The sequence below is a fragment of the Octopus bimaculoides genome, chromosome 1 (genome assembly GCF_001194135.2).
Source record: "Octopus bimaculoides isolate UCB-OBI-ISO-001 chromosome 1, ASM119413v2, whole genome shotgun sequence".
Taxonomy (NCBI): Eukaryota; Metazoa; Mollusca; class Cephalopoda; order Octopoda; family Octopodidae; genus Octopus; species Octopus bimaculoides.
The window spans coordinates 109,874,160-109,898,010 of NC_068981.1; the positions used below are offsets into that span (position 1 = coordinate 109,874,160).

Genomic DNA, 23,851 nt, shown 5'->3' on the forward strand with positions numbered 1-23,851 from the left:
TGGTTGACATTAACACCCCCACCCCCAATAGGGGCCTTCATTCCCACATTTTAGAGCTCCATGAGCTCCATTTTGCAGGAGCAAAATCTTTTTTACAGGTTCCAGAAGACTGAAATTTTGGAATATGCGCATAAAGATCAATAGTATGGGATACATGTCTCATGATTAGAATTTTTTTAGGGTGTGTAAAGAGGGAAAGAACCCTCATGTGCAATTTTGATGAAATTTGAATCATATGTATTCCAGTTCCTTACAGAAAATATAACAGAAAAGTCTCATTTTTCAATTGCATGTAACACGGGCAACGCCGGGTATCTCTGCTAGTTTAAATTAAAATCTTCCATCAAAATATCAGACTTATGTTCCAAACACCAGCTTAATGACAGAATTATTTTTTTTAAAATTCTTCATTATTTAAAAAATTAATTGAAACAAGGAAGATATATTTCAATACAAAATTGGTCACAAAAATGTTAATGCTGATAATGTTTCCCCATACATTTAAGGAAAGTTTACAAGCTACAACTAATTCATACTTGGCTGCAAATAATAACTAATTTTTTCTACTATTCAGAGCAGTAATCCCCCAATTATTCACTCCATGAAAATTAGCTATATTATATACAGTAGTACAATTATTTCCATTCTGTCTTTATACTATATAATAAAGAATGAAAAACAAAATCTCATGCATATATATTCACTACACTTGTTCAACCGTTTAGTATTTAAACCAGCCAAATCTGGCTCAAATATTCTTCTTGTTTATGCTCAAACCAGCCAGATCTGACTTCTCACAACTCCTTACAATGTCATTCTAAGAATAAGCAATCTCATCATCAATATCTCAAAGCTTCAAAATCATGCATGATTAATTTAAAAACCATGTGAATGAATAAGTATTACATTTCACAGAAGAATATGAATGCTAAATGGTTAAATCAATTTTAAAATACTGTTGTATTCAGACCTTCAGATTTATGTCAATTGCTCAGACAATGACCTTTAACAGAAGGTAAAGAAAATCTATATTAAGGAAGCAATTCTATAAAAGTCTGGGTGAGAATAAGTTTAGGCTTATAAATGGAATCCTCAAAACGATTTTATTTTCACAAATCATAATTTTTTCATCTAACACCTGGAAATATAAGTTTTGCTTCATCCTGTGGTACATTAGCTTCTGTTTTGTTTATATTTCTAATCTGATTTATGCTAACTGACCAAATTCTGATGATTGCCCTCACTGACACACTTATTCTCCCAAATTGTCAGGGAGAGCTGATATATTCTTACACTGAAGATCTCACTGAAGTGCGACTAATCATATCTTTAAATTAACTATCACATTACCATATATAACATACATCTAAATAAAGTGGTTGTGGCAGCTGATAATTGGCATATTTTTACAAGCGCAGGAGTGGCTGTGTGGTAAGTAACTTGCTTACCAACCACATGGTTTCGGATTCATTCCCTCTGCATGGTACCTTGGGTAAGTGTCTTCTACTATAGCCTCAGGTTGACCAAAGCCTTGTGAGTGGATTTGGTAGACGGAAACTAAAAGAAGCCTGTCGTATATATGTATATACATGTATATGTGTGTGTGTGTGTGTCTGTGTTTGTCCCCCCAATATTGCTTGACAACCAATGATGGTGTGTTTACGTCCCCGTAACTTAGCGGTTTGGCAAAAGAGTCCGATAGAATAAGTACTAGGCTTACAAAGAATAAATCCTGGGGTCGATTTGCTTGACTAAAGGCGGTGCTCCAGCATGGCCGCAGTCAAATGGCTGAAACAAGTAAAAGAGTAAAAGAGTATAACCTTCTGGTTATACTGTAACACATCACCACATCACCAACAAGCATAGGGGTAGAAAATAGAAGTATTAACTGAAATGAAAAATAGGTAGCAATACAATTGTAACAGAATAGTTCAGAGACTGACTGAGTAGTTATGTTGTCTGTTTGCCAGATGTCCTCTAGTGAGAATAGGGTTTATGATAATACAGTAGTGTCCAAAATATAAACTGGAAGAATTTCAGAATGCTTCTGCTTATTTTCATAACTAAAAACTTCATATTATGTCTAGGAGTATATAAAGAAAAGTGTTTGGATTTTGTGTGCACACACACACACGAACACAAACACCTACTTCATGTTACTGAATAACTAGTAGACAACATGGTTATATAAGCTTAACAGATGACAGAGTATAAGATGATTACAAGAAGGCCATTTTACATGATGTTTGTGAAGAAAAACATTGTCTAGGCATATTGATACTGATTATTGATAGAATGATCACAATGAAAACAATAATAAACATTGACAAGAAAGCGGACAAAAAAGCCGGGAGGAAAATGAAAAGACATCTTCACAGAATGTTGTGGATGTCATTAACAGTACTGTATTGTAATAACTTAACATTTATTTATTGGTGAATCAGATAAAAGAGCTGCTAGTGTTACAATAACTTGTAAGTGCATTTCATAATAGAAGATGCAAATTTTATGTATAAATACATGCATGTATACATATATGCAATACTTGTACAGGGATATATTATCAGCATATATGCATGAGATGCATATACACAAAATGTACAAGTGCCCACAAATACATACGAAATATGTATAATTCTGTATGTTTGTATCTAGATTTACAATATCCTATTTTGCATCCAATAGACATAGGAAGAATAGAAGAGTAATGACTTCTGAACAGAACAGCAAAATGGGGAATGCCCCATGATGGAAAAATGAGAGAGGTATATCAGAGAAACACCAAAGCTGAGAATAAAGAACAAATCCTCAGCAAGTAGTTGACATTTCCTCTCATTATTCATTTCTAAGAGTTGGGGAAATAATATTCTGACTGGAGCAGAATGGACACACACACACACACACACACACACACACACACACACAGAGCAAGAGTAGAGGTAAATACTTCATGGATACAAGGAAGTTTTGTGCGTATGTGACAGGTTTTGGCAAAGTACTCAATAAAAATGAGCCATAGTGAGATGCATGGAAGTAGCCACTAGGAAACATGAATCATGCCTGTGGAAGATAAAGAAATATATATTTCTTTATTTTAATGTATATATTTTGTATATTTATGTCACGTTTACATCATGTCTCTCTATCATAATATGAGTTCATGTGAGAGTGTGTGTGTGTATATATATATAAATTCAAATTACGATAAACGTAAACAAACAAATGAAGTTTGTTTTTAGAAGCGTTGAGATGTCTTAGAAAGTTAAAGAAGTGATTTTAAATTCTCAATCGCAGGATAATGCTAATAATATAGCCTGAACAGGATAAACTACCCCTATTTTGCAGAAAAAAGTGTAGGTGGTTAGCTAACCACTTACACTTTTTTCTGCAAAATAGGGGTAGTTTATCCTGTTCAAGCTATATTATATATATATATATATATATATAATATTCAGTAACGCCTAGATATACGAGTTAATTTATTCCCGGATACTGCTCGTAAAATGAAAAGCAGACCAATTTATAATACTCATAAATAAATGGCAATAAAACAACAGTAGAATGTAAAAAATATTTTGTGTAAAGTAAAAAGAATGTCAAGATCATTTATAATAAAAAATATTATAATTGTTTTCTGAATCACTTTCACTAGACTGTCCCATCACCTGTAGAGATGATTACCAATTCATAAGCACTTGTAGATTTCTTTTTAGAAAACAAGTCTAGAGTTGTTTGCTAAGAAGGTTTTTTCCATTCTCTATAAAATTTGTTACAAATGTTTTTCACAGTTGTACCACCATTGTGCATTTTTAAAATTTCATACTTCATTTCCAAAGTGATGGCTTTTCATTTCTTTTTGTCCCTGTTGGTGTCCATTGCACACTTTTATTTAGATATATTGGGTGGGTTTAAAAAATGCTGAAAATAATAGTGTAAATGCATCACAACCAGTGTTGCCACATGTGACGTTACCACACACACAAAATAGCTGTTTATGCTTTTTATATTTATTATAAAATAAAACTCATAAACCTGGAGTCTCGTAAAGCAAGGTATTACTCTGTGTGTGTGAGTGTATATGTTGGACCGCTGAACCCTACACAATTTTTCTCTCTCCATTTTTTCCTCTAATTCCTTTCTGTATAAGAGCATAGGCTCGAAATGTGAAAGACTTTTCCATTTTTCCAGAGCTTTAAACCAATACACCTGCTAGTTGTCCCTACACCTGTCTTTGTCTTTTGTTTTTCTGTAATTTTGAACTATATATATATATATATACATATATATAAGAAAAGAAAAAGAAAATGGAGATTGGGAAGTTAATAATTGTTTATTAAGAGCAAATTAATCATCATCCCTCACAGCTGTTTCAATTAATACTCAGTAAATATTAAGTAAGTATTATATATATGTGTGTGTGTGTGTGTGTGTGTGTGTGTGTATGTATATGTGTATGTATGTGTGCACACACACACACACACATATCTATAGAGATGCTTACATGCCGGTATGGCTAAGAAGTTAGCTACACAACCATGTTGTTTTTGTGCTTAGCACAATACAGGACCCTGGGTGTCTTCTAACTCCAAGTTGACCAATATCTTCTGAGAGAATTTGGTAAATGGAAACTGTACAAAGCCTGCCTGTCACAAATCTATCTAAACATATATATTTGTGTACACGTACACACACACACACACACATATATATAACATACATGTTGGCACTCTGTCGCTTACGACATCGAGGGTTCCAGTTGATCTGATCAACAGAACAGCCTGCTCGTGAAATTTACGTGCAAGTGGCTGAGCACTCCACAGACACATGTACCCATAACATAGTTCTCGGGGCTATTCAGCGTGACACAGTGTGACAAAGCTGACCCTTTGAATTACATACATATATGTATGTAATATAATTTTTCTGAACCTTCAGAGTTTATCAATATGCTAGGCCACTGGTTTTAAATTGATATTAATCAAATTAGTATTCAATTTTTCACCCTTATTATTTAAATTTATATATATATATTTTTTCTCCGTGTTTTTCTCCTTGTCTCCGTATTCTTTCTGTTGAAGAGCGTAGCTCGAAACGTCAAAGACTTTCCGTATTCCCGAGCGTCATACTAATATATACTCTTGTTATTTACACCACCTGTCCTCGTCTGTTGTTATTATTTGTATATTCTCCCATATATATATATATATATATATATTTCAAATATATATTATAAACACACACACACACACACATATGTGTGTGTACACAAACATACACATTTAATAACAGGTTACTCAGCTTCACATTACTTAAAGCATTGAGAGCTCAAAATATGTCCATACCATGAGATGATTGGAATCAGAATAAAGATGATTTAAAATCATTTCTAGGTGAAAGTATTTAAGTCTTCATTGAGTGTCACTGAAATGTCACAATTCACAGCCTGCTGACTAACAGACATCACCCGCCTGTCTGCTATACCACATAGAGAATGCAATGAAAGAACTGATGCTGCTAAGATAGTTAAAACACACAACGGATCTGAACTGATCAATGGAGATCTAAGTACTCTCACCTTGAAACCGTTTAAAATTCCTTTAAACTTTTCTCTATTTTGACCACAAACATATTCTGAAAATATCCATCACATGGTAGGTACTACTTAACGCTGACAGAAACAATACTACTGTAAAAGTAGTCAGTGCATAATTAACTTGAAATATTGAGTTAAAATCCTTGTCTAGGTCTGGAGATACCATTCCAGTATTCAGCACCAGATAAGTGTGAACCTATAATTTTAGCTTACCTTCTCTTGAAATTAACTGGCTATGAATTTAGGGTGTGTAATGGCTGGTGTATCTATAGTCATCCTACATAGACTGTTGTTGTTTAAATCCTTAGTCAACTCTGTAGGAGTAGACATATTATCAGTCATTACAATCTCATCCTTCTAATGTCTAGCACTACGTTAGCTAATGAGCCTTTCCTATTTTCCCACTTATAGTCCTATATCAGATATCTATCACCAAATCCTAAATCACACAAAACCTCAGTTCAAATAGTGTTGTTTGGGGGTCAAAAATTGGAACCAAATACTCTTTTGTGCAAGAAACAAAGTTAAGCTTCATTGTCAAAAGACTTTCTGTTTAGTTTTTCAATTTTATTGAGTAAATCTCTCCAGATTATTTTCCCTCCAATTTCTGAGCATGATAGCAGTTAATGCCTCAAGTAATACATTAAAAATTTGTTGATATGATTTAATAATGATCTAATTAGGAATACAATGCCAAAAAATCAATATATCTTGTAAATAGATGAAAATACAAGTAATCAACTCAACTGTATTCAACCTACCTAGGCAGATGAAAACACAACAGGTAAAAAATCAACAACAACTAGTTAAAAATCACATTCACAATCTATGCTGGAGATCTTTATACCATATTTATATCACATTATTATAGTATTATATCATATTTTATACAAATTTATGCAAAAGTTATATTTTTATGATTTTATACCAGACTAACTGTATTTTGTCAAAATCCCTAATTTCTAATAGGACTGAGAGAATTACATAGAAAAAGCAGAGTTAAAAAAGGTAGTATGTAAAATGAGAAGGTTTGGTTGCTATTTGCTATTTCTAACAAGTCAAGTGATCACATAAAGGCTTCTATACTGACTTGTTCCACGTAGGTATCCACACCAGGATGACATCCAGTCTGATTATGGAAGACATCAACTATATAATTCTTTCTTTATTAATGTCAAGGAGGTATTAAGCTAGTATTTAATACAAGTTTAGACCTTAGTGGTAGTACATCATTTTCCTTCAAACAATTTGGCCAGAAATTTTGCTGCATATTATCATTAGCTAATTGAACTAAGGGCATGGAAAATAAAGTTCTCTCAAGAGACTAAATGCTTGAATAGATTTGAACTAATTAACCATAAGCTGGTAGTCCAATAATATATTTACTCGAGCACTTTGATTCTATATAAATATAAACACATGTATACACACACACTCACATGTACGAAAAGTAGGTCAAATAACAAAGACTGATTAAAAAATTTGGAAGTCATTTAGTAGTCACATGTGATATTAACTATCATAATTATATTTATTAACTTCATGATTTTGTTCTATATTTTTGGAGTCATTATCTGGAAACAGGGCAAATGAAGTTATGGCTAGAAAGTCACAAATTAAACAAAGTTGAGGTAAATAATAATGTGAAAGATAATTGATAAGCACTAAATAGTTCAAAATGCAAAAAATATAATAACCAATTAACACTACATAATCAAAAGCTCATAACAAATACAATTTCATTAACTGGGGGATAAGCTTGTAACCTTTCTGGTCTTCAGAACCCCTACCACTAACTGTTCAGTCACATAACATGTTATCAAAAGTAAGAAGAGAAGTTCAATCATGATAACAATTTAAAAAAAAAATATATTATACTTGGATAATGAGCATGTTATTCAAAGAAATAGTTATAACTATTTAACTATTAGTATGTATATGCTGTCCTCTTGCTCCACTGTGGTGATAGATGGATAGTTGAAAACTGTGGAAGTGAGTGAAAGAGTATATCTCATCAATTTCTTTTGTCTACCCAATGCATAATGTAAGTCCCATAACAGAGTTGGCATTCATTATCATAGAGTAGCAGATGGTAGAAAGTAGTATTGTAGAATTGGTAGGGTGATGATGTCAATTATTTAGCTATGTTCCTTTATGTCCTGAGTTCATATTCCAATGGGATTGGCTTAACTTTTCGTCCTTTCAATGTCAATTAATTAAGTACCACATTCAATAAAACAGACAACAGTCTTCCCACTCATTCATTCACCCACACACAATGAATGTTCTTGTGACAAAATTACAGATTTATTAATTATCATTATTATTCTTAACTTAGGATTGGTCTTATTCCTGGTAGAATTACACAGGTAGTAGATTACTCCCTGTAAATTTAGATATCCACATGATTTTAATAAGCTGTCACAAGCTCAAAACTCTTCTGATAATCTTTTCTTTTTCTTAGAAGTAAACCTGTAGAAACTCTACAGGACATTCATCAATCACAGTCCTTAATGCACCAATTATCACAGGTGCAATCTTTACAGATTTCATGTTCCACATCCTCACAATCTCAAATTTTAAGGGGTTGTAATTTTTCAACTTTTCATCAGCTTTCTTCACAATCCTATCAAATGGACATGATAGATCGATCAATAATGTAATTTCAATTTTTCTTGTCTATTACTTTAATATCTGGCTTGTTATGTTCCATCTTCTTATCCATTTCAATGGGAAAATCCCACAAAATCTTTGTTACTGACTTAAGAACTCTTTCATATATTTTCCTTGGGCTAACTTGGGGCATTCTAAAACAATGTATGACTTTTTTTATTTCAAATCCCACATATGCTACATTTTGCCAACACTTTCTCTCCAGACACATATTCTCTCAAATTGTATGGTTGCAGTGCTTGATCTTGAGCTGCTATAAGACACTGTCTCTTTTTTCAATTATCTTTTTCTCAACCAAGCCCAGGATTTTGTCTCAGCATATATGCCCAGTGGCTTCCCAAAACTGACCATGCAAAAGTTTCTTTTCAATATGTTCAACATATTCTCTTTGAATTCCATTTTCATCTTTACCTTTACCAGTCTTGATCACTGTTTCTTTATTTACTGACTTAAGTAACAGTTCTGTGCTATTCTGCAGCTATCAAGTAAGCTGTTTTGTTCAAGTACAAATGGTTGGTATCAGCATTCAGATGATGGGCTCCATACACTGTCAGTGGTTTTCTAGTTTTTCTGTCCAGTTTCTGCATTTCACCTTTTATCCAATCCACAGTTCCAACTCCATATCTGATAACTGGGGCACTACTTTTGAATTTATTTCTTCAATAACAATTTTTCAACCGTATAATATTTTCCTCACTCTCTTTGTATACCCACTATTTGCTTCATGCTTTATTTCATCTGCCTTCAGTATTCCCAAATGCTTACACTCCTGTCCTTTCTCAAATGATTTCATTGTTTATCCATTTGGCATTTCGTTTCATCATCAAAACAGTGCAACTTTTCAAGCCTGAATTATATTCCTACATCATTTGAGAAAATCCAAACAGTACATACAAAACTTTCCAGTTGCTTCTCATTTTTCACATAAAGCTATCATCTATGAATAGGAGATGATTTATCTGACTATGCTTTTTTCCCAAATCATAAGCTATTTTGACTTTCTATAATATCAAACTGAATGGTATCATGGCCAATACAAATAGTAATGGAGATTAGCTATCACCTTGGAATATACTGCATCTGATGTTCACCTTCCCAAGTTTTTGATTTCCTCCAATCAAGTCAGTGCTTCAACATGTCATAGTTTCATTGACCAGTTTCTCCAAATTTTCTGCCACTCCAAACTTGTTCAATGCTTTACTTATCCAACTGTGTGACATCATGTCACATGCATTTTTATAATTCAATCATGTTATATTCAATCCCATCAATGTGTGTTTGCAATTTATGACCACATTTCATTGCATGTTATCCAAAAAAATTGTTATATCTATTAGTAAGCATATGCTATTCCCTTGCCCCATTGTGGTAATAGCTGGATGGCTGAAAGTAGCAGAAGTGAGTGAAAGAGTGCACCATATCAATTAACTGTGATTGTCTAGCCAATGTACAATGTGAACTAACAATTATTATAGGGTAACAGATGGTATAAAGTACTATTACAGTAGAAACAGTAGAGTGGTGAATAAAAAGTCAAGCATTTAGCTATGTTCCTTTATGTTCTGAGTTCACATTTCACTGGGATTCCTTTCAATGTCAATTAAGTACAAATCAAGTAACATAGTTAATATAAGCAAATATAGAACCCTCCTTCTCATGCATCCATGTGCAATGAGTATCCTTGAGGCAAAATTTATAGATTACTAATTATTATTATTGTTGTTGTTGTAGTTAGGGTGGCAAGTTAGAAGAATCATTAGAGCATTGGAAATAATGTCTTTTAGCTCTTAAATTTTGAGTTCAAACCTCACCAAAGCAATTTTGCTTTCACCCTTTTGGGGTCGTATAAATAATGTACTAGTCAAGTACTAGAGACAAAGAAACTGACTAACTTCTGCTTTTCAAAATTGCTGGCCTTGTGCCTGAATTAGGTGCCAAAAGGTGGCAAGCTGGCAAAATCACTAAAGACTCAGAAATAAATACCTTGTTATGTCTTGTTCCAAGTTCTGATTTCAAATTTTGCTGAGGCTCGGCTTTATCTTTGTCCTTTTAAGGTAAATAAAGTAAAGTACCAGTCAAGTACTAAGGTTAATAGTACCAACTAGTCACCCACCCTTAAACCAGAAACTATTGTTTCTGTTATAATTATTATTATTACATATAAGTACACTGCCTTTTTGGGGATCTAGAAATGATGGAGCTCAACTAGTAGATGCTTATATATTAGCACTTCAGAAAATGAGTTTTCTTTAAACGAACCAGTGTTTCACTATTTCGAGATTGAATATTGATTGGATAAAAAAAAACAAAAAAACTCACAATGAAATAAAAATGAGAGAGTGCTGTATAGATGTTTAAGCCTTCAGGCCAAAACAGTATTTTAATGTGAATTGTAAAATTAAAGATTGATTATTACTCTCAATATATGCATCTTATAGACTTGCATTTGATTCCTGCTTCCAACTAAACAATTTCTCTGTCATTTGGCTTATTTCTTAATCTTCAACTATTAGCCTATTTGCATTCAAGATATTATAGTAGTGTTTCCTATAGGAGAAAAGGTATTGCCTTGGTGCTGTGAGGTTCGAAAATGGAGTAGACATATTACCATGTTTTAAAAAAATGAAGATCATTCAAAACATTAAAAACTTACTGATCAAACATAGTAACAAGGTTTATGGTGTACTCAAGGTGTTTCTTGAGAATGTAATTGAGATCAGACTTATTTTTCTTCAAACTGGTTGACTTATATTTGCTATTGCTCTCTGACTGGTGTCATTTAATTAATTTACTGCTGCTTTAATGGCATTTTTCTCCTTTGTCTCAAGTTCTTCAATATCATTTTTGTATATTGTCAATTTATACAACTTACTTTTTAACTATAGTTTAAACTTTTTGAAAAAAAATTAAATTTTTTTTACCTTTTATACAATAACAATTGAGGAGTCTGTAAAAAACATTACCTGTAAAAAGAGTGGACAAGCAAGAAAAGGGCAGGTGTAGGAATGATAATAGTCTTAATTAAATGAGCAAGTAAAAGTACAGGATAAGAAGCAGAAGCTTAAAAATACTGCAGCTAATGTTGGAATTTGGATTTAGAGAATAAGCCTTTTGTGAGGTTTAAATAGAAAAAAAATGAAGTGAAAAGATTACAGGGAAGACTTGGGTGCCCCTGGGCAGTATGCTGACATAATATTGTTAAATTTGAAAAATCATCTCTGTGCTTGTCTAATTGAAATCATATCTGATGATTTATGCTTAGTCTGAGGAAAATAAAATTTTGTGCACTTTGGGGAAAATAGATTTGTTAGTCAAAGAGTGAAGGTGGAATTTCTGCATATCAAAAGCGAAAGAGTAGAATTTCCAGTTTCATGGGCATAGATTCTGAATCCTTTGTGTCTAATGGAGATAAATTTTCATTCCCATAGTTGGGAAAATGCAGGACAAAGTTAACTGAACATTTTTAAATTTTGAAAGATAGGCTATATCTCCATTAAGCATCAATCCCCTTCCATCACCCACTACATTTTATTTTACAGAAAGTAAATATAAGAAGTTCCACATAGAACTTTCTTTAAAGGGGAATTAGAATCTAAAGAGGGAGTATACTTTTACATTTGAGTTAAACGTTTTTTCTCATATTTCAATTCCAACTTCAACTGCAATATCTAAGTTTCTACTTCTTCTTATCCTATACTTTTCCAAATTCAATTAGTTAAGAGTATTATCAATCGGCAATCTGAATTCTTCCTGTGTCTCTTGTATTAACATAATTCCATTGTACTTAGAGGGAATATATTCAAGAATAAATTCACTTTGCACATTCAATCCTTCAGAATCAAAAGCAGGAGCAACTCCATCACACTATTCCAGTACATCTGGAGATTGATAGAGAAAAGAAACAGCAACACTAAAATAGCCAGGTCTGTTTGTGGAAAATGTAACCCCAGCCATAGAAGAGAGGTAAGCTCCTGGCAAGTTGAGTTATGACTGAAGTCATTTCATTTCATTTGCATTACTCACACCCTGAGAAAACTATGGGAGCATACAATATCATCCCTCCCTTCCTATCATAGGTGTGCATACAATGTAAGTCACTATATAGTATATCAATGAAAGTTATTGAACTAATAAAATTTCAGTAAGAATCAATGCTGTCCCCAGTAATTAATGAAAAGAGAAACAAGTAATGATGTAGCAGACTAAGTGACATAGTGTGGCTCATGAAACTTCAAAGAAAGACTTTTTTTTTATTGTTGATTCTAATATCAGGGAACACAATATTATGAGACAGCCATGCCTTAAATGATATCTTATATAAACTCATGTTAACAACACTCAACATAGAAATAAATACTACTCACGAGGATTTTTTGTAATATAAAAGGCCATTCAAAATTTTATGTTTGTTCTCTTTTAGTTCAATGGCAACCAATTCCTGAAATAGCAAAATAACAAAGTAATTACTTTTACCATTTAAGTAAAAAATATTCAGCAGCATAATATAATGATACAAATGGTCAATGGTATATGATAATATAATATAGTGTAAATACTATATTATAGCTTAATATACATATAGTGTTAGTAGTATGAAATAATATGCAAAGTGTTAATACTATACAATACTATGTAGAGAGTACCAATGGAATTAAAAAATATTACAATGATATTGTGTAGTGTTGTGATATGTCAATACCATACTGTGCAATAGTAAATACAAATTGACAATACTATGTCATACTAAACTATACATACAAAGTCAATGTGATGTATTAATTTAGAATACTTTAAGATTACAGCCTTAGAAACTTTAACCCTCTAGCATTGAAACCAGCCACATTTGGCCCAAATCTGTCTCATGCTCAAATCAGCAAGACCCAGCATCTCATGTCTACCCTACAATTCATTCTAAAAGTAAACAGTCACATCATTGAAGTTTTGAAGCTATGAGATAATGTATGATTAATTTAAAACAATGTGAATAAATAAGCATTACCTTTGATCGAGTAATCAGAATGCTAAAGGGTTAACTCCAGTTAATATATATAAGTTCAACAATCTTAAAAATTTATGGAGTCAGCTATCTTTAACTAAGGACTAAAGATTGAACAGATTACTATCGTATATTAATTCCTCAAATTCCTGCCCATGTTTTACAATTCAATCCATTTTACAGGGTAAAACTTGAATTTTTGTTTTCTTGTCATCTCTGACAGACTATTTTTAAGATAGGAAAATATCTGGAATTTGAAGAAACTGGTTAGGGTTTGGGGTGGCAACAAAAATAAGTTTATAGAATGTTGAATTTAACTGCTGCAAGGAGTAGAAAGTTTAATGTGTTGGTCACATGTACTTTAACAGAAAGTAATCCTTAGTCAGAATTTAAATTTGGACTTACTTTTATTCTTACTGATATAGTTTGTGCCAACATTTAGAATGAAAAGCTATTTGAAAGTATTATCAAAGGTTATGTTGAAAAGACACAATGATCCAGTAAACAACTTCAATAAATAAAGAAATTAAATCATAAGTTCAAAGAATGTAGACACAATTTGTGGATTGCCACTGCTACCACCACCACCAATATCATTTCAACATCTCTTTTTCCATGCTACCATGAGTCACATAGGAGTATGGCAAAGTTTTCTGCAGCTGTTTTCTGCAGATTATTACTTGTTTTCAAGTGAAGTAGTAATCTCCCAGTCTATTCACCAACAAACAGCCTGGACATGTATGGGTGGAAAACTGGAAACAAACAACTCCAAAACAAATCTTTTGTTTACAACAATTGTGCAACATGTCAAGATGTGTGAAGAAGCCTGGATATACTTTCATAGCAGACAACAGATAAATGAAACAGTTAGTGAAGCCATTGTTAATAAACTAGTGAGTGAAACATGTGTAGACAAGATGTGTAATTTATAGATGGTAGACAAATACAAAATCACAAATACAAAAACGTACACAGATGCATATCACTCACACTTACCCTAGTTAAAATATGGTTACAGGTACAGGCATGGCTGTGTGGTCAAGAAGCTTGCTTTGTAGTCTCAAGTTCAGACTATGTAGTCTCAAGTTCAGACCCACTGTGTGGCACTTTGGGCAAGTGTCTTCTATAGCCCCAGGTTGACCAAAGCCTTGTGAGTGGATTTGGTAGATGGGAACTGAAAGAAGCACACATGTGGGTATGTGTGTGTGTGTGTGTGTGTGTGTGTGTGTGTGTGTAAGAATCTTTGTCTTGACATCATGTAAGTGGTGTTGTTTGTTTTCCGTCTTCTATGAAAAAACATGTGTAGTCATTGGAAACATGTGAGGGTTAGTGACATGAAGAGTAACCAGCCTTAGAAAATCTGTCTCAATGAATTCTGTTTGACCCATTCAAGTATTAAACAGTGGGCATTAAATGATGATTACACACACACAAAGCTTCTTTCAGTTTTCAGGGCTAGTGCAGGACACTCACCCTATGTGATTGGGAAACAAACTTCTTAATCATGCAGCTATGCCTGTACCATAATAAGGCTTTTAGAATCTATATGAATTTCATTATACAAGAATAGCACACTTTGTGAAGAATATCCTCCTCTTTCTCTTTTAACATCCATTTATTTTCCATGCTGGCATAGGTTGGATGGTTTGACTAGAGCTGGCAACCAGGTTCTAGTCTGATTTAGCTTGGTTTCAACAGCTGAATGTCCTTCCTAACACCAACCACTTTACAGTGTGTGCTGGGTATTTTTACACAACAATAACATCAGAGTTGAGGATAACCTAATGTAATTTTCTTCACATCATTTATTTTGTTTGCATACTGCCGATATTTATCATTGTCACAGACCAAGTTCTTGGATCCTGTATATATTTTTACAGTGTTATACATGAACTATTGGTCACAACTTTGGGTTGGTAACATATTTATCCGATATTTTTCCATATCATTTTGTTCAGCTTTGCTTTTGAGTGAGTGACTGACTTTAGGCAGGAACAACTCACTGGAATATGTCTCCTCTCCTTGGACATTAGCTGGTAAAGTTAGTTTGAATGATTACAGTAATTGGCATGTTTCTATTTCTCAAAAAAAATCGAAAGATTAAAAATGCAGAAAGTAATAAAAAATAGGAGAATAAAAAAGCCAATAATTTCAACTATGGTTAAAGATGTAGTATCACACTTCTCAAATTCAATGCAAGTATTCTTATCACTTCATTAACACATTGATGGCATTAAACTAATTTCACAAACATAAATAATCAATAATCACACAAACAATCTGACCAAGCTAAAGAAAACATTTGATATCAACACAGCAATAGAATATCTAATTTCAACCATACTTTGTCTTTAGTGAAAAATCCTAGAATTAGTAAAGAAATAGCTTTCAGCAACAATTTTCTTTCTTGATTCTTTAGGTTATCAATTGAAAAAAATTATTATTAGAAGCCATCAAATAATAGAACCAAACATTTTAAATCACAATCTACAGTTAGTGTTAGGGTTACTGATGCTGTTTATCATAATAGCTTCCAAATAACAAATTACCATAAACAGTCTAACTTATCATTTAATATTTTTATAACCTTTTTATTGTCATTATTTTTCAACAAAAGTATTTTTAAACTGTTTTCCAGATGAGCCATCAATCAATTTTACAAAAAGCTAATACCTTTACTCAACTAGTTTAAAACCATATCATGCAACTTGAATTTTTTTTTAAATAATAAAATATTAACTAAATTACCATAATGTTCATTTACAAATTCAAGATATAAATTACACATATGATTGACAAGTCTCTTTAATGGATGAAAATGTTTTACTTTCAATAAAAAAAAAAAAAAAGCTATGGTGAAGTAAAAATAGTAGAATGAATATTTACTATATATATATATATCTATATATATATATAGACATATAGATATATATACATATACATATATATATATTTAATTTCACTGATTCTTCATTTGAAAAAAATTACGCTTGATGGTATCCTCTCCAATCTGTTGTATACTCAAAATAAATGTTTGATATAACATTAGCCCAAAAGTGAATATCAACAAAAACGGAATTTTTTTCTTTTTTCATACAGAGTGCATGTGTTATGAAGAAATGTTCAGATAAGCAACTTTGTTTTTTAACCTAGCATTATTCCTAACCTCACTTTGTAGCACTCATATTATTATTATCATCATCATTATCTCTTTATCATAGGTTTTGTTGGAGCTCCGAGAGTCTTGCATGTGTAGCGGGTGTTCTTTTCAGCTATCTAATACTTTCCTGATTATTCTGGCCATGCCAAGGAAGCAAACCTTTTGTAACAGTTCTGCTGGGCACTCAATTCCAATTTCCATTAATATACCTCTTGATGCCTTCTGATACAATTCTCAAGGACCCAACAATAATTGGAACTGTCTTTACCTTCATTCTCCATAGCCGGGCTATTTTGTACTTAAGAGGGGTGTATCTGTCTATCTTTTCGCCTTTTTTCTTGACTATTCATGGATCAAAGGGGCATGCAATGTCAACTATATAGCATATGTGGTGCACCTTGTCCACTACCACTAGGTCTGGTCTGTTTGGATTGGGAAACCCCAGAGGATTTTGCTGGTCATTGACTCTGTCACTCTCTGTGGTTTGTGCTCATACCATGTCTTGCCTCTCTCTAGCCTCCACTTTTCACACAGTTTCCAATGTAGCACTTTTGCTACCTGGTCATGTAGCCACAACTTGTAGTTTTGGGCAAGTTTAGGGCATTCATTCATGATATGAGCAATGGTTTCATTCACTCTATTGCAGATGTGGCACAGCAGAGACACTTGCTCATTCCTAAGGTTGACCCTCTAGTTTGTGGCCAAAGCTTGGTATTGTACTGTCAGTATAGTGCTCTCGGTCTCTTTATTTAGGGTTCCTTTCATCAGCCAGTCCCACCTATTTTTTACAGCAATTTCTGTAGTGGCTATATGGAATTGATTGTGTAGTCCTTGCCTAATTCTTCTTCATGTCCTTTTTCTATTTCTTCCTTTGTTTTCCCTTTTTTCTCTGTTCTCAACACTCTCTCGTTCCTAACTGTCACTAGCAAGGTTTGCTTACTTTGGGTTAGGTATCTCACTAAACTCTCGAGTTTGATCCTATAGCCTTCCATATTTATCAGTTCCCTTCCTCCATTTGCTCTCTTCATGTTAGGTGATCAGTGTCTGTACATGGATGATGAGTTCCATACATTGTTAGGAGCTTTCTTGACTTCCTGTCCATCTCCTTTAGCACCTCCTCTGTCCACTTCAGGATTCCAGTGCCATACCAAATTACTACAACTATGCATGAGTTTATTGCTGAAATTATGTTTCTGGGCATTTAGCTTTGAAGCCAATATTTTTCTCACTCGCTGCAGGTACTCTCTTTTTCTCTTTTCTTGAGGTTGAATTGCCTTTATCATTTCACCACTTGGCAACTATATGCCTTCTGTCCTGGCAAGCTTTCCTCATCTCATTATTATTATTATTATTATTATTATAATTATTATTATTACTAGGGCACCCATTACACGATGTGTAGTTTAATGTCCTATTTTTTCTCATGTATACCCAAAAGTAATGGAAAGTATCAGTAACCAGTTTTACAACAAATACCGAAGTTGGATTTAGCTTGGCTTCCACTTGTCCTTTCTCCCATAAACATAAGGGAGCTGCAGAATCAACACCATACTTCCATGGTGCCACAACAGTGATGAATAACGTTGACGTCCACTTGAAGAGCATCAATATTGTGTTGTCTGGCTATATTTAAAGATTCTGTGAGAATTTGCATTTTGATATAGTAATTCTTCTCTTCTTTCCTGTGATAAATTCTCTCAGGCTGCGTGATGTTCAGCATTTTGATGTAAAATTTCTCCTCTTCTTTCCTGCGATATATGTTCTCTTGCTACTCTATGTTGTTGAGAGTCCTGTAGTAAAATTTCAGAGTGTTGTGCTTGGCTCAAGTGAGCCTGCGCTTCTCTCCATTGTGCAGCATTTATGTTTCTTACAGCTTCTTGTCGGTCACTGCTCAATCTTCTTTGCCTCTGCTGTTGATGAAGTCTGGTTGCTTTTCTCCTCTGGCAAGCAATATTAATACTCATACCGAGGTTTTGATAGGTAAAAAAAAAAAGAAAATGTGTGTTTAAGCAGTGACTATTTATCAAAATAAGAGCATAGCGCATCTACAGGGTTTTCAGTGCACATAATTATTTTGAAACACTACTATATATTCTGCTTTGTATCTATTATTATAGTATGGATTTTAATGAGCAAATATTTATTAAAACATACAGGTAATAATGAATTTAAATAGTATTACCTTCCACACGTCCTTTAACTTTCAAACTTTGATATCCATGAACCTTTAAAGCTTTCATATCTGTGAATCTCAAAAATTTTTATTACCCATCAACCTATTGCGGAAAATTAAACCTCCTTGTACTTCTACCTTTATTGTATTTTAAATAGCTATTTTATTTTATTTTTTTCATCTTCCTTCCTATTCTACTAATGACGTAACCCTGCTGTGTTATTAAAATCCAACCATGTTGCCTTAGAAACACTAACACAGGAGGGTATTATTTGAAGAAGATTTGGTTGCTATTTGCTGCAAGACAGGTGACTGCTTAGATGTTTTGTTGGAGTATCAATTGCTGAAAGAGCAACAGATATGAGAAAAGAGTCCCCAATGTTGCCCACAGTTAGAATACTGCAATCTGTATCTATGTATCAACTTTTCTATTCTTCTATGTATCTCCTGTCTCACTCACTTCTTCTGTGTCCCTCCTCTCTCCCGCTTTTAATTTAAGAATGTGTGTATGTATCTATGTATCTAGTATATGTGATACCGTTCTTTGAAGTTAACTGCTTGTGCTTGAATTTCTTCCTATGTAATTAACTACTTGAATGTCTTTCTATCTTAAAATTAAAGAAAAGTGTGACGGACAGACAGACAGAAGGACGCAGCTCTTATAGTATAGATTTATTTATTTATCTATTTACCTGTAAAGCTTCATTTATTTCCATGCTGTATGTTATAGTAAAGTTAAGAATTCCAAATGTTCAATTGTTTCTTTTAATTCTCAAAAATTTTATCTCTTCATTTGTTTTGTTACCCACTTTATTTATCTTGCTCATATTATGTCTCTACCCTTGCTTTTTCCATGCTATATGTGAAGTAGTGGCTTTTACTTTGTTTTGTTTGGATATTTTACATGGCCTTTATCTAGGGAATAGGGCAACCATGATGTTTGGTTGTTTGCAGTGCAGCTGCCCAACCCACCTCAAAAATTTTTATTACCCATCAACCTATTACGGAAAATTAAACCTCCTTGTACTCCTACCTTTATTGAATTTTAAATAGTTATTTTATTTTATTTTCTCTCAACTTCCTTCCTATCCTACTAATGACGTTACCCTGCTGTGTTATTAAAATCCAACCATGTTGCTTTAGATACACTAACACAGGAGAGTATTATTTGAAGAAGATTTGGTTGCTATTTGTTGTTATTACTCCCCATGAGGGAGTAATACCCAATGATTGGTGCAGCAGCATTATAGTCAACTCTTGCAAAGGTAATGCCTTAGACAGAAATAGTTACAAAGGAATCATACTGCTTCACCAGGTGATGATAGTCATAGAAAGGGTCATAGTCTAATTAATTAGGAAGAGAGTTAATATAGATAAGATGCAGCTTAGGTTAGGTTTGTGTCAGGCAGGAACATGACTGATGCTATATTCTTGGTTAGGCAACTGTAGGAGAAATATATAGCCAAAAATAAGCCTCTGTACCTGGCTGTTGTTGACATGGAAAAAGCCTTTGACAGAGTCTCCCACTCCCTTATCTGATGGTTAGTGCAGAAGCTAGGGATAGATGAGTGGTTAGTGAGAGTGGTACAGGGATGCTGCCAGTAAGGTGAAGGTTCGCAACGATTATCGAGTATAGCAACGAATTCAGTGCACAAGCAAGAGTATACCAAGGCTCAGTTCTCAGTCCACTCTTGTTCATTTTAGTTCTCCAGGCCTTATCAGAGGAATTCATCTGTGTAGAGGAGCTCCTCTATGATGATGACCTTGTTCTTATAGCTGAATCACCACCTGGCCTAGAGAAGAAATTTCAGGAATGGAAACAAAGTTGGGAATCTAAGAATTTTAGGGTTAATTTAGCAAAAACCAAAGTCCTGGTAAGTAGGAAAACAGACAAATCACAAGTCCCTTTTGAGAGATGGTCCTGCTCAATATGTAAGAAGGGTGTTGGTAAAAACACCAAACATTGTACCCAGTTCAAGCTTTGGACACATAAGAGGTGTAGTGGTATCAAAGGAAGGTTAACAGACAATATAGTCTTTGTGTGTAACAAATGTGCAGGTTACAATAAACACTAAAATACACAGACAATAGACTCTCTCAAATGCTTGGGAGGTCATTAGAAGTAGTAGATAGCGTCTATTACCTAGGAGAACAAGTTTGCAGAGGTGGAGGGAGTTCTGAAAGTGTAGCTGCTAGGATAAGAATGGGCTGAACGAAGTTTAGAGAGCTTCTACCTTTGTTGGTAACTAAGGGCCTCTCTCTCAAAGTGAAAGGCAAATTGTATGATGCCTGTGTACATACAGCTATGTTACATTGTAGTGAAACATGGACTCTAACTACAGAGGACGTGTGAGGGCTTGAAAAGAATGAAGCTAGCATGCTTCACTGGATGGATAATGTTAGTGTGCATGCATGACAGAGTGTAAATGATTTGAAAAGGAAAACTGGATATAAGAGACATCAGATGTTGTAAGAAAGAAGACTGCGCTGGTTTGGTCATGTGATGTGTATGGATGAGGACAGTTGTGCAAAGAAGTGTCATGCTCTAATTGTGGAGGGTAGCTGTGGAAGGGGTAGACCCAGGAAGACATGGGATGAGGTGGTGAGAAAGGATCTATTCAGAAAATGGGCCTCACCGAGGAAATGATAAGGGACTGGGAGATGAGGCAATGAGCTGTACTTGATAGGACACATCAAGCTAAGTAAAATCACTGTTTTCCACACATACAAGCTTGTCTTTTCTGGTGCTGGTATCACCGAAAAAGCACCTGTGCTAGTGCTGTGTTAATGCAACAGTGTTGGTGCTGTGTAAACAAACTTGTGCCAGTAGCACATAAAAAGCACGCAACATACTCTGTTAAGTGGTTAGCATTTAGAAGGGCATCCAGCTTCAGAAACCATGTCACAACAGACATTTCAAGTCTGACCAGCTCCATATCAAACCATTTAACCCATGCCAGCATGGAAAGCAGATGTTAAACAATGATGATGATGATGTGAATGGATTTAGTAAATGGAGCTGAACAGAGCTTGCTGATTGTGTGTGTGTGTGTGTGTGTGTGTGTGTGTGTGTGTGCATGCACGTGTCAGCTCGTCTTGACATTGTATGATAATTGTAAATGAGTGTCACTGTCATACAAGTGGTGTCATTCATTTCCAATATTCTGTGAGAATATGTCTGGCCATGAGGAAATATTACTTTGCTAGGAAACAGGTGAGAGTTAGGGACAGGAAAGGCATCTGACTGCAGAAAATGCACGTCAATAAGCTCTCTGACTCATGAAAAAACATGGAAAAGTGGGTGTTTGATGATGATGATGATGATGATGATGATGATGATGATGTGTGATCAGTATTTAAAAGCATTATGATTTCCAATATCTTAAAGAAATGTTCTTGTGCTGTATCTATTAAGCATACATCTATTGCATTTTCTTATTTATATGAATGATTTCTGTTATATAACCTGCAGTTTGTTCACATGTAATATGTTGAGAAGAGACTGCTTTGTGATCATATAAGCATACTCCTTAGAGATACAAAAGCCTCTGAAATACTAAAATGTACATTTAAGTAATCAAGAAACAAATCTGAAAATGGAATTAGAACTGTGGTATTGTATTTATAAATACTGCAGGAACGGCACAAAAAAGTATAAAAGTTGCCTAAAGTAAACTCTATACATGGAGAAAGGAGTCAATTGAAGAATAAAGAGAAGGGAGAAGGCAATGTTCTCTTAGTAAGGCACATACTACTGAGTCCTATTTTCACTTGTTCGACAACAGAAAGGGACCTTACACAAGGTAGCTTCTGATTCCACTCATTAATCTTAAAAAGTGGTTGAATAACTCAGTCCTGGATAAAATAATATCACAAGAGAATATTGGTTCAGGGCTAAAATACTGGTCAAAGTGATAAGGTTTTATCATAGGAAACCATAGCAACTGATCTCGTGCTATACATTTGTGGATTGCAGCTTGTCATACAGCCAACAATCATAGCACCATAGGTCTGCTAAATAAAACCTAATAGGAGGTTAGATAAAGTACACAAATGGATCTATAATATCTCAGCTTACACCAGTTATTACTAAAAAGCACACACATGGCTTATCCCATAACTTTAGCATACTAACTCTTCATAGGTATTGATCTATATTTTGTGTCAGTAAAAAATAATGAGCTTACAGAAGAAATTTAAATGGATCAAAGAAATAAATTTCAATAAATTAGTTAAGGAGTAATGAAATATGTATACAAAATAAATTCTCAACTAATTGAAAGTTTCCTCTTAAGTGGAGAAAGAAAAAACAAAAAGAAAATCATTTCCCACAAGGTTTGTTTTCGTTCTCCAACTAAGAGGGATATTTCAATTACATAATTAGTCTGCTTATGTCATCTAGTACATCACCCCATTAACTTATTTATGCATTGTACAACTAACTAATTTAAGGTGACATTAATTACTTTGGCTAAGTAAAACTGTGAGCCATCTCATTCTCTCTGTCTACTGTTGCATCAATATAGCTGAATGTAAACTTCCAATTGATAAATATTTGCCATTATGAAAGCAAACAAACTCTGAAAGACTTCTGTTCTCAATACATTTACTATATGCTAACATGAAATGAAATACACACTCACATACACTGATATAAAGACACTTTAAAACGTCTGCCAACGTAAGTTAGTGCAACTTTTTCTGAATCTTTGATATTTACTTACACGAAACAAGAGCAGATAACTGTGGAGATATTGCAATGATAATCAGGAGTTATGAGAGGGTATTTATGAATTTGAATCTTGCTTGAAAATATTAGGCTTCTTGATCATAGCAAATACTTGAGTGGTTTGTATTTTGATCTGATCAGTTAAACAGCAAGAAGCACTCTGAACAAGATGCTGCCTCTTATGTTGAATCAAAGTTCAAAACATGCAATGATTTATGAAGGAGCTACAGAGATTTTCTGTGAAAAGTTTGGTATTTAATGATGAAGAGGGAACTTTAATTGGATTACTGCATGTCTTTAGCAAGAAGAGTAAAAGTCTTCAGATTTTTTAAGTATCTCTCCTGATATAAGGAAAAGACTGTAAAAAGATAAAAGTTATATCATCCATGATTAACTTGGAAGATGGAAACTGAAGCATGCAAAATGTTTTAGCAATATTAGCTAAAAGTAGTTAAAGTATTTGCAGTCTCCTTAATAATATGGAAAGATAAAGGAAATTATGCATGTGTTGATAGAGAAATGGAGTG

The 23,851-nt window shown here is 33.7% G+C and overlaps 2 protein-coding genes across 5 annotated transcripts in view; one reads left to right on the top strand and one right to left on the bottom strand.

The window, feature by feature from the left end:
• LOC106881422 (nucleoporin NUP188) overlaps positions 1-23,851 on the bottom strand; it is a 465,305-nt gene that overhangs the window by 210,789 nt on the left and 230,665 nt on the right. The window contains exon 3 of the mRNA XM_014931808.2: positions 12,631-12,704. Within this exon, the coding sequence (XP_014787294.2) occupies positions 12,631-12,704 (74 nt within the window). The remainder of the gene's footprint in view (positions 1-12,630; positions 12,705-23,851) is intronic.
• The window catches only part of LOC128248326 (histone-lysine N-methyltransferase SETMAR-like), a 124,876-nt gene continuing 102,415 nt past the window's right edge, over positions 1,391-23,851 (top strand). For all 4 annotated transcript variants that reach the window (XR_008264564.1, XR_008264563.1, XR_008264566.1 and 1 more), the window contains exon 1: positions 1,391-1,492. Coding sequence is in view for 1 of the 4 variants with exons in the window: in XM_052969294.1 (XP_052825254.1) it covers positions 1,481-1,492 (12 nt within the window). In the remaining 3 variants the exon portion in view is untranslated. The remainder of the gene's footprint in view (positions 1,493-23,851) is intronic.